Genomic DNA, 14,779 nt, shown 5'->3' with positions numbered 1-14,779 from the left:
TGAGAGGCAAAAGTTTTTTATTAAACACAGTGTTAAATGTCCTTAATGTGCTGCCAGAAGTAGTAATGGAGGTGAATACAATAGCTATATTTAAGAGGCAGCTTGGTAGATGCATAGATAGTGAATAGACGGATATGGACCATGTAGAGGCAAAAAAGGTTTTTAAGTTTAGAAAGGCATCATGTGCAGGCTGGGTGGGATGAAGGGCCTGTTCATGTACTGTACTATTCTAGACTATAATTACTTTTGGCAAAGGAAGAGAAGCATTACCTGCTAAAATTGTGATTGCACCTTTTCTCAAAAACTGTCCCCAAGTCATCAGGTATATTCAGAAGAAAGAAACCACACATACCAATGGCTTATCAATTTTGCTGCAAGTTTTTGACTGACTCCACTCAATAGCTGATTTTGTGATGGAAGAGGCTCTTGACTTTCAATATTATTTTGGAGGGAGCTGTGCCAGTTTCAGGATCATACATGCAGCTATAAATGCATAACAATAATTGACAAATTTACAGTTCCACTTCAAGATGTGACACCTATTGAACCAAGTGGCCATCTGTTAGGAATTCAGAATAGTGCTACAGCCCCATCTAGTGCCAGCTGTGCCTCAATCTAAAGTTGCATATAATACACATAAAAATGAAACAAATCAATATTGCTGAACTGATTTTTCACTCATTTCATCTAGGACAACCCCACAAATGGATGCAATTAATCAGTTGGTGCAGCACAGGATAATCACAGAGTACAAAGTAACCACAAGCATGATGTGAAACATCCAAGTGCTGGGTCAAATGCTATTTCAAACATACACCATCAGTTATCAGAAATAATGGGAACAGCAGATGCTGGTGAATCCGAGGTAACAAAGTGCAGGGCTGGATGAACACAGCACTTTCTGATGAAGGGTCTAGGCCCGAAACGTCAGCTTTTGTGCTCCTGATGCTGCTTGGCCTGCTGTGTTCATCCAGCTCCACACTTTGTTACCATCAGTTATCAGTTCTCTCAAAATACCGGGGTGAAGATGGTACCAAGATTGACTTGAGACAACTTTCCTCCAGAGATGCCAATGTAACGACAGCAGAAATCAGCAGGGAGAAGGTAAGAGTTGTGCTGATCCGTCAGGGATTGAGACCGGCAGCAAATACAGAGTTCTATTTCATTCTTCCAAACCGACTTAAATGAAAAAGGACCAGTTAGCCCCATGCTTTCTAGTTCGAAAGAGCCAGAATCACTTTGTTAAAGGCAAATCCTGTCTGAATTACATGAATGAGTTCTTTTATGAGGTAATAAAGAACATTGATCAAAGGAGTATCGTGAATTTGTATTTAAGGACTTTCAGAATGCATCTAACAACACGCCCCAGGACACTTGTTAAGAGAATGGAAACACAGAAATTGACAGAAAGTAGAAGTATGGATACAAAGTTGGCTCAGTCATGAAGTACAAATGGTCTAGACCTTAGATAGTGCTGAGAAGAGAGATTTGCTGCTGAAGCTTTTGGTCTTTTTCAAAAACACTCAACATAAAGAGCAAATTGATGTTTTCAGAATAGCTGGTGGTTCAGAACATAGAACTGTACAGCACAGGACAGGCCCTTTGGCCTGCAATGTTGTACCAAACTTTTACCCTAATCCTAAGGTCTATCTAACCTCCAGCCTTACCTTATACTATCATCCATATGCCTATCTAATAGCCGCTTAAATGCCCCTAATGAGGCCGACTCCACTACCCTCTCCAATGATGCATTCCACATCCCTACCACTCTCTGAGTAAAGATCCTACCTCTGATGTCTCCCCTAAATCTACCTCCACTCACTTTAAAACTATGTCCTCGCGTAAAAGCCACCTCCGCCCTGGGAAAAAGTCTCTGGCTATCCACTCTGATCATTTTGTACACTTCTATCAAGTCACCTCTTATCCCTAGTTGTTCTAAAGAAAAAAGCCCTAGCTCTCTCAACCTTTCCTCTTAAGACCTTCCCTCCGTTCCAGGCAACATCCTGGTAAATCTTCTCTGCACCTTTTCCAACGCTTCCACATCTTTCTTGTAATGAGGTGACCAGAACTGGGCACAATACTTCATATATTGCCGAATTGGGATTTGCACTGGGGTTGCTTAAAGATTCATTTCATAGGCATTACTCTGCAACTTGGATTAAAGATTAGACTGGATAAGAGCACATTTATAAAGTTTACAGACGAGGTGGTACTCAGAGGAGTAGATGATCACAGTGAGAATAATTACAGGCTTCAGGATGACAAGACAAATTCGAAATAAGCAAGGAAAGGGAGGACAATGCTAAGAAGTATAACCTATTAGCCCTGGGTTTTTGAATTCTGTTTCTATGCTTCTCCAGGGATGTTACTTGGCAACGGAGTAGTGGAAAAGGGGACGGGGCAAGCTCTGTTTGTGCTCCAGCCAACAGTATGGGGGCATTTGTGCTGAACCGGCTAGTTCTTTTCCTGCCTGTCAACATCCAAGTATTCAACTGAGAATTTAAAGCTTAGTACAAAATAATTGATTTTATTATACATAACCAAGTCATCAAATTGCTGGCATCAACTGCATTCAGTCTATCAAAAGCTATGAGTAATCCAGGTTTTTTTATATTGGCGTTCCTGCTGCTTCTTTCTTCAAATCCTGGTTTTTAAAGTAGTCCTTTGGAAAGTGGCGATTTCTTTCCAGATCAACCACAGGCTCTTCTCCTATAGATTTGCCAGCTTTCTCTCTCTGTGCCAGTATCATGGCACGAAGCAAAGGAGGGTAAGGGACGTAGCGAATATTTGTCTCAGGAACAGGCGTGAAGCTCTTGAAAGCTGCTTCTTCGTGTTTTGGAACCAGGCGCCAATCATGGTACATGACTTTATCAATTTCTTTTATTGTATCATCAGTTTTACCTATTTGCAAGAGAACAAAAAGAATTTCTGAACATATAGATCTTAGAGGTTCAGTAAACCAAAGACAAGACGAAACAAATATCTTTTTGAGGAATGTGCAGTATTACTAATGGTACAATAGCATAACCTCAGGTTTCCCATTAAAAAAATCAATCACTTGGTCTTTCCATTCAGCCACTTCCACTCAAGCTCACCATGTCATCAGGATTAAAACTGCTTAAAACTGAATGGCAGGATGCAAGTTACCGAGAGGATGGATAGGCTGGTACTTTTTCCCCTGAAGCGCAGAAAGCTGTGGGGTGACCTCGTAGAGGTTTATAAAATCAAGAGGGGCATAGATAAAGTTAGTATCCAAGGTCTTTTCCCCAGGGTAGGACAGTCCAAAACCAGATGGCATAAGTTTAAGACGAGAGGGAAAAGATTTGAAAGTGAGGGGCAACTTTTTCATACTTAGGGTAATACGTATACATGGCGGAGGCAGGTACAATTTCAACACAAAAGGGATTTGGGCAGGTACTTGGATAGGAAAGGTTTAGAGGGATATGGGCCAAATGCAAGAAATTGAAACTAGTTCAGTTTAGGAAAGCTGGTCAGCATGGATGAATTGGGCTGAAGGGTTTGTTTCTATGCTCTGTAGCTAACTCTGGGTGAATATGCCCAAATGATTTGCATTTCAGAGATTGTTTAACATGCTCACAAGGCCTCCTTCCCTTTCGCCATATAGCCTCCCTTTCTTTTAAGATGTGCTCTCTCCAGATTTGTCTTCGTTCCCTATCCCCTTCATATAACATTAACAAGGCAAATCCAAGTCCAGCACTGTTCTACCATTGTTTTCTGATCAACTAGCCATGAAAGGTGAAGGTTTACCTTTGAATGTTAGCACTCCCCATGCTTTTCCATGGTCCATATCCTGAAAAACAGAAACCGCTTCAGTTTAATTCCAGCAACTTTTATTCTTCACTGTCTCAAAGTTTGAATGTCTACTCAAGATGGCGCAAGGAACAACTAAAATTGGAAAACTGGAAACTATGCTGATGACAAACTAGAAGGTAAGATTTGACAGAATGCAAAGTGCGACATAATTATGTGCTTTTTAGCATACTTTCCAAGCTCATTTTCTATCCCCCACAAGAATAAGGGGAGAGAGTTAGCCATCCAAGTGCTCACGGCTGTCCTCACTGCAGCCTCAATTCCTGTCTAACCCTTTTCATGTTTGCCCATACTATCACCATTTTTATCCATTCACAGGACATTGCTGGCTGGGCCAACATTTACTGCCGATCCCGAGCTGTCTTAAGATGGTGGTGAGCTGCTTTCTTGAGGCACTGCAGTACATTTGTTATAGGTAGTCCCACAATGCTGTTAGGGAAGGAATTTCGGGATGTTGACCCAGTGGCACTGAAGGAACGCTGATATATTTACAAATTGGGATGGAAAGTGGATTGGAGAGGAAACTGAAGTGGTGGTACCCCATTTAACTGCTGTCCTTGTCCTTCTAGATAGTAATGGTCCTAGTTTGGAAGATGTCTGTTTCAGGAGCCTTGACGAATTTCTACAGGGATTATTGTAGATGGGACACAATTAATATATTCAAGGGTGAATAGCAGCAATGAGCCAGTCTCTATTACTCTTTGCGGCAAAGACTGCCAAAGATCAAAGACCCTCCAAATAAGGAAATATTCCCTGATTCCAATAAAACATTAAGTAGAACATAGAACAGTACAGCACAGTCCAGGTCCTTTGGCTCATGATGTTGTGTCAAACTTTTGCCCTAAACCTAAAGGTCCATATAACCTCCACCCCTACCTTATACTATCATCCATATGCCTATCTAACAGCCACTTAAATGCCCCTAATGAGGCTGACTCCAATACCTTCTCCGGCAACGCATTCCACGCCCCTACCACTCTGAGTAATGAACCTACGTCTGACATCTCCCCTATATCTACCTTTACTCAATTTAAAACTATGCTGCTCATAATAGACACCTCCATCTTAGGAAAAAGTCTCTGGCTGTCCACTCTATCTATACCCTCTTGATCATTGTGTGCACCTATATTAAGTAGACTGAAGAGGATCTGGCTGGTCAGTTTCTGTACCAGACTCCTGTATTGTGTAACTTGAAGAATTCTTTATAGCTTTAAGCAAATCTGAAGGAGGATTATGAATGGTCTTAATCAGCACAATGTCTGACCTCCAAGGTTTCATACCTGACATATTAAATTAACAGAATTAAAATTTGTAACTCAGTTTTTAGCAGAACCTTACCGTATGGGAAATGCATGCGCCTCAAAAGACAGACCCAAATAATGCTCAACTAAAACTTACTGACCTTAAATTTCCACAATGGCTCAATTTCTCACTCCTGATCTGCTGAGTAAGAACATCTACAGTACATTTTTTTCCCAGTGCACAATAATGCTGTTTGGTCAGTCTTACCAAATAGGATTATTTCAAATAGAGCACTGGGATAGGAATGCTCCCCCAAAGCATTTTTAATGCCAAGGGTTTGGTTTGTGCATATATGCTGTTTTACATTCACTTCAGAGTAACAAACACTTCAGGGACCACTTCCCTTCCTAGAATCCACAGTAACGTGAGTTTTTGGCAGATGTAAGACTAGTATGTAAACTCAGACTCCGCACAGTATTACTGCAGAAAATACACAGTGAGCATCCCAGTTTAATACATCTTTAAACCATAGCTAATACATCTTTAAACCATAGCTAATCAATCAATGGTGCATGAAAACATCAGATTTTTCTCCACTGAGAATGGGTATAATGAGCTTAATGTTTTGGCAATTCTGTATTCAGTAAATATTTTTGTATCTGTAAAAATAACCTTATAAAAATGAGGCTGTGCGCTTTTCATAAACTAAATGATTCAATATATGCAGGATTCCTTGGCGCAGGATATTTTAAAACCATCCTAGAACAAAGGATCCATAAAAGTAGCAGATGAAATGCTGGAACAGACTGTTGTCTCGGAGGCAGAACCACCCAAACATGCAGGATTGGTAAACCTAGAGCCCAAATCAACCACACTCCCTCTACAAACTAACGAAATAAAGCAACAATCTGGAAAACCTCATAAGAAAACATCATGACAGCACTTTCCAAAGCTTCAGCTCTCTTCTTGCCAATCCAACACTCGGACTTGCCCAAATCATGTTCTTTGTTTCTCCTAAATATAATATCAGCACCATTACAATGCATAGAACAGTAGATCAAACTTATTAACTGGTATCTACTGGATCAAGAGCATGCCAATTGATTGATTATGTGGATCTCTTTATTGACCAGAATGTTCAATGTAAAACCACACATTAAGTAATAAAAATGTAACATAGGGAGATATATGCACTGTCACACCTTATTTTACAGCATAAATCACAAACCTTAGAATCATAGAATCCCTACAGTGTGGAAACAGGCCCTTTGGCCCAACAAGTCCACACCAAACCTCAGAGCATCCCAACCAGATCCATCCCCCATAACCCACCTAATCTACACTCCCCGAACACTACAGGCAATCTAGCATGGCCAATCCACCCAAACTGCACAACTTTGGACCATGGGAGAAAACCCACACAGACACGGAGGGAACGTGCAACTACACAGACAGTTGCCCGAGGCTTACCACTGTCACACCATGCTGCCCTGCAAATAATAATGTAATTTTGCCTTAAATAAAACTTTGAAAGTCTACTCCCTCGCACCCTTGACTGAATATTCAGACATCGCAGAGATTGCAATAAACAACTGTTATTTCAGGTATCAGAGATAATGGGAACTGCAGATGCTGGAGAATCCAAGATAATAAAATGTGAGGCTGGATGAACACAGCAGGCCGAGCAGCATCTCAGAAGCACAAAAGCTGAAGTTTTGGGCCTAGACCCTTCATCAGAGAGCTCTCTGATGAAGGGTCTAGGCCCGAAACGTCAGCTTTTGTGCTCCTGAGATGCTGCTCGGCCTGCTGTGTTCATCCAGCCTCACATTTTATTATCTGTTATTTCAGGTATATTACTTTTGCTGGTTTATGGAGAATGCTGATTAAAACAAAGTTTGCTATACATCTCTGAAACGTACACTTTAGAAGGGCATCTTGACCAAGCTCATCCTTGTCAAAGAATTGTTCTGAACCAGCTTTAGTTTCAGTGTTAAAGACATAGAAACATAGAAGATGGAAGAGGAGTAGGCCATTCATCCCTTGAGCCTGCTCCGCCATTCATTATGATCATAGCTGATTGTTGAGCTCATACATTAATTACCCCCCTCCTCTATATCCTTTGGTCCCTTTAGCATAAGAGCTACATCTGCCTCCTTCATAAAAAGAAATGCTTCTGAAGAAGCATCTAGACCCAAAACGTCAGCTTTCCTGCTCCTCTGATGCTACTTGGCCTGCTGCGTTCATCCAGCTCTACACCTTGTTATCTCTCCCCTAATACAGATTTGTTTCATGGAATAAAGTGTACAAGCAGGTCATTCAGCCCATCAGACCCACACTGATCTTCTAAAGATCATCCCACCCACAGGCACCCTCCTACCCTACTCCTGTAATTCTGCACTTCCCAAAGCTAACCCACCTAGCCTGCACATCCCCGGACACTCAGGTAATTTCAACATGGCCAATCCAACTAACCTGCACATCCTTGGACTGTGGGAGGAAACCCACAGATGTGGAGAACGTACACTTTCTACTCAGTTGCCCAAGGGGTGGAACCAAACCTATGTCCTGGCACTGAGGGAGCAGTGCTAACCACTGAGCCACTTAATTCCTGCCTCTTAGTAAACCAGGCACCCATCATTTCTGGTACAGTAGTCACGTCCTCCTCTGTAACAACAGATGTATGAATTTGGTTTGTCAGCCATTTCTTGGATTCCCATTATAAATGCCCATTTCTGATTGTAAGGGATCACCAACATTTTACTCTTCTATGCCTACAGAAACTTTTACAGCTTGTTCTTATATTCCCTGCAAGCTGGCATTAAATAATTTTCCCCTTCTCAATCAATCCCTTGGTTCTCCTTTGTCATCTTCTAACCTGTTCCCAATCCTCAAGTCTACCTTTTATGGCCAATTTGTATGTTTTTTTGCAGCTAGGACTCTAACATCCCCAAGTCAAGGGTTGGCCGCTGTTGCTGTCAATTTTCCACTCTACATTGCTTGACATCACATTTGCATTAATGTTCTTCACAAATAAGGTTAGTGGGTATGGCAATTATGCAACATTAATGGTGGGATAAGCTGAGACAAGTTTATTCTTTCATCTTAGGGAAGGTGCGCAATTATTTTGTACCTACAGGAACATTGCATACAAATAATCTGTTTTTAAAATATATAGGGGTATATAGACCATGTTCACACTGCAGCAAAACTAATCAATATTTTACAGGTGGCATGTGCATGCCATTTAACATGTTCTGGAACAGAGTGAGTTGGTGTCCAGTAAACTAGGTATTTCATCCTGAATAACAAAGTGTGGGGCTGGATGAACACAGCAGGCCAAGCAGCATCTTAGGAGCACAAAAGCTAACGTTTCAAGCCTAGACCCTTTTCTGATGAAGGGTCTAGACCCGAAACATCAGCTATCGCGCTCCTGAGATGCTGCTTGGCCTGCTGTGTTCATCCAGCCCCACACTTTGTTATCTTGGATTCTCCAGCATCTGCAGTTCCCATTATCTCTGATTTCATCCTGAAGAAGGGTCCAGACCTGAAACATCAGCTTCCTGCTCCTCTGATGCTGCTTGGCCTGTTGTGACCATGCAGCTCTACACCTTGTTATCTCTATTTCTTCCTTAATGTTGCTTTTACATAGCAAGTTAAAGCTTTATGTCCACAAAGGTGCAATTAATCAAGCCACAATGAACTTTAGGATTGGTCATCATCCATAACCACGTTTTGGTCACCTGGCCTAACTATTTGATTGTGCTTCAAGGCGCCTTGAGATAATATATTGCATCAATAGTGCTAAACAAATGCCAGCTGCTGTAATTCTCGGTTCTGCACATTCCAGTGCTCAGAGCAATCCCCTACACATTTGCACAATTGTTTTAGAAGAGTTTACAACTGGAATACAACTACTACAAATTAATTGTGAAATAGCCACAGAATTCTTGCCAATCCCATGGGGAACGATTGTGACACTTTAATTGAAGGGGAAAGCAAACATCCCAAAATAGAAACACCCAAACATATTAAAAACACCTGCTGAAATTTAGGACTGTCACCAGGATTTCTAAACTGAAACTTGTCAACAGAAATTCCCACCCACTCGTGGGTGAAGTAGTGACGCCAACGTGCATTTATATAGCATCTATAATACACGGAAACATTCTGGGGTTTCACAGTGGAATCAACCAAAATAATGATACCAAGCCAAAGAAAGTGATTTACGACGGGCAGCCAGAAGCTTGATCAAAGAGGTAGGATTTGTGGAGGGGTTAATGGAGATATAAAGAGGTAGAGGCATTCAAGAAGGGAGATCTAAAACTTCAGCCTCTGATGGATGGAGCCACAGCTACCAGTGCTTCATAGAGTGAGTGAAACAACAAACAGGGTAGGAACGCATTTCTCCTGGAAGTTTATATGGTTATGAAAATTTACAGGGATTGGAAGGGACATGGCCACATTGGAACTGAGATGGAGAAATGTATTTATGGACTGGAAGACAATGTAACTGAGCCACTGGACATGAGTTGTTGTGTGGCAGGATAGAAATAGAAGTTTTGGATAAGCTCAAGTTACATCAAGTAAAAGAAAGAGGTAAGTTAGGAAAGTTAACAAAGGCAAGGATGATGATTTAAGCAATGGACTTGGTAGAAGTAGGCAACGTTATGGATGTGGACATACTCAGATTGGAAGAATATGAAATCTGAAGCTCAGCTCCAAGACAAATAGGACACCAATATTCTGAACAGCCCACCACAGGTTCATTGCTTCCATAACATCACTAAAAGAGAATGTATGTGCAAAACATGTAGGGCCCCAAGTATATATCCAAGGGACAAATCAGTTGGAGACAAGCCATCCCACACAAGCATATCTGAATACGACTGGATAGGCAAGATTGAAACCAGGTAAAAGATGTTCACTCAGCTGAACAATGCAGAAGGATAGTAGTCGATAATCTCAAAGGTTGCAGAAACTGACGAGGAGGGCAGGACGGTGGCTCAGTGGTTAGCACTGCAGTCTCAGTGCCAGGGAGCCGGGTTCAATTCCAGCCTCGGGTAACCGTCTGTGTGCAGTTTGCACATTCTCCCCGTACCTGTGTGGATTTCCTCCGGTTTCCTCTCAGTCCAAAGATGTGCAGGATAGGTGGATCGGCCATGCTAAATTGCCCGTAGTGTTCAGGGGTGTGTGGGTTATAGGGAGATGGGTGTGGGTGGGATGATCCAAGGGGCGGTGTGGTCTTGTTGGGCCTAAGGGCCTGTTTCCACACGGTAGGGAATCTAATAAAATAAATCTAATAAGATGTCATTTGGACTCTGAATAGGCACTTTTATATACTATAGCAGGATAGAAACCACAACGAAAATGTCTAGACGTGGATGTGTAGGAGAGACAAGCAAATTTAAAGACTTTAGAATAAAAAAGGTCAAATTTGAAATGACATGGTCAGAAGGATCACAGGGAAATGGATTGAATAAGGGAAATGATAGTAGATTTAAGGCAAGGAGAGGCTTGCATGGAGAATATGGCACTAGCAAGGGAAGTTCAGCAGTCAGCAATTTAAACGAGAAGTTGGTCAAACAGAAGGTTGGTTTAATGGAATGAGTTAGAAGGAGGCATGCAAAGAGTTAGAGAAAGATACCACTTCAGAACTAGGAAAAGGAAAAGAAGCTGCAGAGACATCTGAGCAGATGGGCTCAACATTGGCTTTGGAGAGAAATTGTTACTGATAGTGGGGTGGGTTTAAAATGGTTGGTAGCAGACAAAAGTTGACATTAAAATAACAGAAAATACTGGAAACAATCAGCAGGTCTGGCAATGAAAGAAACAGACATCTCAAGTTGCTCAGAAAAGTTTAGAAATGCTTTTGTATTTATAAAATTGGGAGTCCTATAGCATGGAAATATACCCTTTGGTCCAACTCATCCGGTTTAACCAGACATCCCAATCAGTTTAGAAGTCAGCAAGTGAGTCAGAGAGTGTAACAGCATGGAAACATACCCTTTGGTCCAAATCATCCATGCCAACCGGATATCACAAATCAATCCAGTCCCATTTACCAGCATTTAGCCCCTTACCCTCAACCCTTCCCGTTCATATAACCACCCAGATGTCTTTTAAATGCTGTAATTGTACTCACACCAACCAATACCTCTGGCAGTTTGTTCAATACACACATCACTGTGTGAAAGAGCTACACCTCAGGTCTATTTTAAGTCTTTCCTCTTTCACCCTAAAGCTATGTCCTCTAAAATACCCCAACCTAGGAAAAAAACTTTGGCTATTCACCTTATCCATGTGTCTCATGATTTTAGAGTGGTGAACCTTTGTCATTCTTAACCCTCAAAGGGCTGTAGAAGCTTAATCATGGAGCAGGTTTTAGACACAGCTCGATAAAATCCTAGATATTAGACATGTCCAGAGATCTGGGCATATTGTGGGAATATGACATTGCTTCAAGATGATCAGCGATCTCACGGAACTGTGGAAGGGCTAAATAGCTGACTTCTGTTATGTTATTAAAGGAACTAGGAGTTCTCATAATGATTGGCCACTTTGGGCAGAGGAGAGAAGGGGCCTCATGTCGAGTCCAGCCAGAATGTGGACATTGATGAATATACCAAATACTGGATGTGAGTTTGCTCGCTGAGCTGGAAGGTTAGTTTTCAGACGTTTCGTCACCATTCTAGGTAACATCATCAGTGAGCCTCTGACGAAGCACTGGTGTTATGTCCTGCTTTCTATTTATCTGGTTAGGTTTCCTTGGGTTGGTGATGTCATTTCCTGTTCTTTTTCTCATGAGATGGTAGATTGGCTGCAACTCAATGTGTTTGTTGAAGGAGTTCCGGTTGGAACGCCATGCTTCTAGGAATTCTCGTGCATGTCTCCGTTTGGCTTGTCCTAGGATGGATGTGTTGTCCCAATCAAAGTGGTGTCCTTCCTCATCTGTATGTAAGGAAACGAGTGATAGTGGGTCATGTCGTTTTGTGGCTAGTTGATGGTCATGTATCCTGGTGGCTAGCTTTCTGCCTGTTTGTCCATGTAGTGTTTGTCACAGTTCTTGCAAGGTATTTTGTAGATGACGTTCGCTTTATTTGTTGTCTGTATAGGGTCTTTTAAGTTCATTAGCTGCTGTTTTAGTGTGTTGGTGGGTTTGTGGGCTACCCTGATGCCAAGGGGTCCGAGTAGTCTGGCAGTCATTTCGGAAATGTCTTTGATGTAGGGGAGAGTGGTTATGGTTTCTGAGCCCGTTTTGTCTGTTTGTTTGAGTTTGTTGCTGAGAAATTGGCGGACTGTGTTCATAGGGTACCCATTCTTTTTGAATACGCTGTATAGGTGATTTTCCTCTGCTCTGCGTAGTTCCTCTGTGCTGCAGTGTGTGGTGGCTCGTTGGAATAATGTTCTAATGCAGCTTCGTTTGTGGGTGTTGGGATGGTTGCTCCTGTAGTTCAGTATTTGGTCCGTATGTGTAGTTTCCTGTAGACGCTGGTTTGAAGTTCCCCATTGGCTGTTCGCTCTACTGTGACATCTAGGAATGGCAGCTTGTTGTTGTTCTCCTCCTCTTTTCTGAATCAGCTCAGCGAGCAAACTCACATCCAGAACCTCAACCTGAGCTACAAATCTTCTCAAAACTCGCTAATACCAAATACTGCTCTACTATTCAAAAGATCACTTGTCTGATTCCACATTCCCATCCACTCCTAAAAATGCACCACTCCCTGTCAAACAAAAATCTACTTAACTGCACAGAGAAGAACAGTGACCATTTTGGGTTTGAGTAAAGGAATAAAGCAGGTTTAGTTAAAAACAAAGAAGCACAGCAGATCTGGTGACGTTTTACAGTGACAGAAACAGAGTTAACATTCTGGGTGCATATTTGCAAGGAACAGTAATATCAGACTTGAAACATTAAGCTTGTATTTCTATCTATTTATAGATTGTGCCAGACCTGCTGAATTTCTCCAGCACTTTGCTTGTATTTCAGATTTTCAGCATTTCTAGTATTTTGCACATATTTCAGTCAAATAACTTCCACCTACTAAGGTTTGAGGTCATGGCCTACTTGTAATTAGGCTTCAGTGATAGGACAGTCTTACCTCCCCAACACAGGGCTATCTCCCCATGCCCATGCAGGGGAGCTCACCTCCCCACACCAGAAATTGCTGTAACCCTAGCCTGGGCCTCAAAGTGCCCACGCTAGGTCAGTTCTCCGAGCAAGGTGTCACCTCCCCAACGGCAGAGGTAGGGGTGGGAACAACAGCCCTGACCTGGGTGTCACCTCCCCACCCCACAGGAAGGGGGCGGGGGGAGAAGAACAAAAGAAAAGGGGTGGCAACACTCATCCAGGTATCATCTCTCCCGCCCCAGTGGAGGGCAGGCAGTCCTGACGCAGGCCCCACCTCCCCAACTCCCTGAGTGGTACAGTCCTGACGCAGGCGTCACCTTCCCCCACCCCAAGGAGGGTGGGGCACACCCTGACCTGAGGGATGCCTCCTCGACCCCCAGCCGATTATATTTCGACCTGAGTGTTACTTATCACATCCACAGGAGGGCATGCTCTGCCTTAAGTGTCACCGTCCCCCATTGCGGGGGCACACTCTGACCCTGCAGCACCCAACGGGGCGCGAACACGCGCACACACATACTGACCCAGCCGCATCCCACGGGGCGCGCGCACACACACACACACAGACACACACACACACACTAACACTGCCGCACCCCATGGGGCGCACACGCACACACACTGACCCTGCCGCACCCCAGGGGGCACACACACACACACAGACCCTGCCGCACCCCAGGGGGCACACACACACACTGACCCTGCCGCACCCCAGGGTGTGTGCACATACATACACACACACACACACACACACCCTGCCGCACCCCAGGGGGTGCACGCAAACCCACACACTGACCCTGCCGCAACCCAGGGGGCGCGCACACACACTGACCCTGCCGCATCCCGGGGTCACGCAGACACATACACACATAGACCCTGCCGCATCCCAGGGGGCGCGCGCGCACACACACACACACACACTGACCCTGCCGCACCCCACAGGGCACACACACACACTGACCCTGCCGCACCCCAGCGTGGACACACACACACACTGACCCTGCCGCACCCCAGGGTGCGCGTGCACACACACACTGACCCTGCCGCACCCCAGCGTGCGCACACACACTGACCCTGCCGCAACCCAGGGGGCGCGCACACACACTGACCCTGCCGCATCCCGGGGTCACGCAGACACATACACACATAGACCCTGCCGCATCCCAGGGGGCGCGCGCGCACACACACACACACACACTGACCCTGCCGCACCCCACAGGGCACACACACACACTGACCCTGCCGCACCCCAGGGTGCGCGCGCGCGCACACACACACACACACACACACACACACACACACACACAGACCCTGCCGCACGCCAGGGTGCGCGCGCACGCACACACACTGACCCTGCCGCACCCCAGGGTGCGCGCGCACGCACACACACTGACCCTGCCGCACGCCAGGGTGCGCGCGCGCGCACACACACTGACTCTGCGGCACGCCAGGGTGCGCGCGCGCGCACACACACACACTGACCCTGCCGCACGCCAGGGTGCGCGCGCGCGCACACACACACACTGACCCTGCCGCACGCCAGGGTGCGCGCGCACGCACACACACACACTGACCCTG

At 44.4% G+C, this 14,779-nt stretch overlaps 1 protein-coding gene across 1 annotated transcript in view; it reads right to left on the bottom strand.

Annotated features, from left to right (window-relative positions):
- The window catches only part of mrps34 (mitochondrial ribosomal protein S34), an 18,612-nt gene continuing 3,833 nt past the window's right edge, over nucleotides 1-14,779 (bottom strand). The window contains exons 2-3 of the mRNA XM_048552341.2: nucleotides 3,769-3,811; nucleotides 1-2,901 (exon numbers count right to left, since the gene is read on the bottom strand). Of these exons, the coding sequence (XP_048408298.2) occupies nucleotides 2,609-2,901; nucleotides 3,769-3,811 (336 nt within the window). The 3' untranslated portion in view covers nucleotides 1-2,608. The remainder of the gene's footprint in view (nucleotides 2,902-3,768; nucleotides 3,812-14,779) is intronic.

This window comes from Stegostoma tigrinum, chromosome 23 (assembly GCF_030684315.1).
Source record: "Stegostoma tigrinum isolate sSteTig4 chromosome 23, sSteTig4.hap1, whole genome shotgun sequence".
NCBI lineage: Eukaryota > Metazoa > Chordata > Chondrichthyes > Orectolobiformes > Stegostomatidae > Stegostoma > Stegostoma tigrinum.
This window is presented reverse-complemented; position numbering and strand designations above follow the sequence as displayed.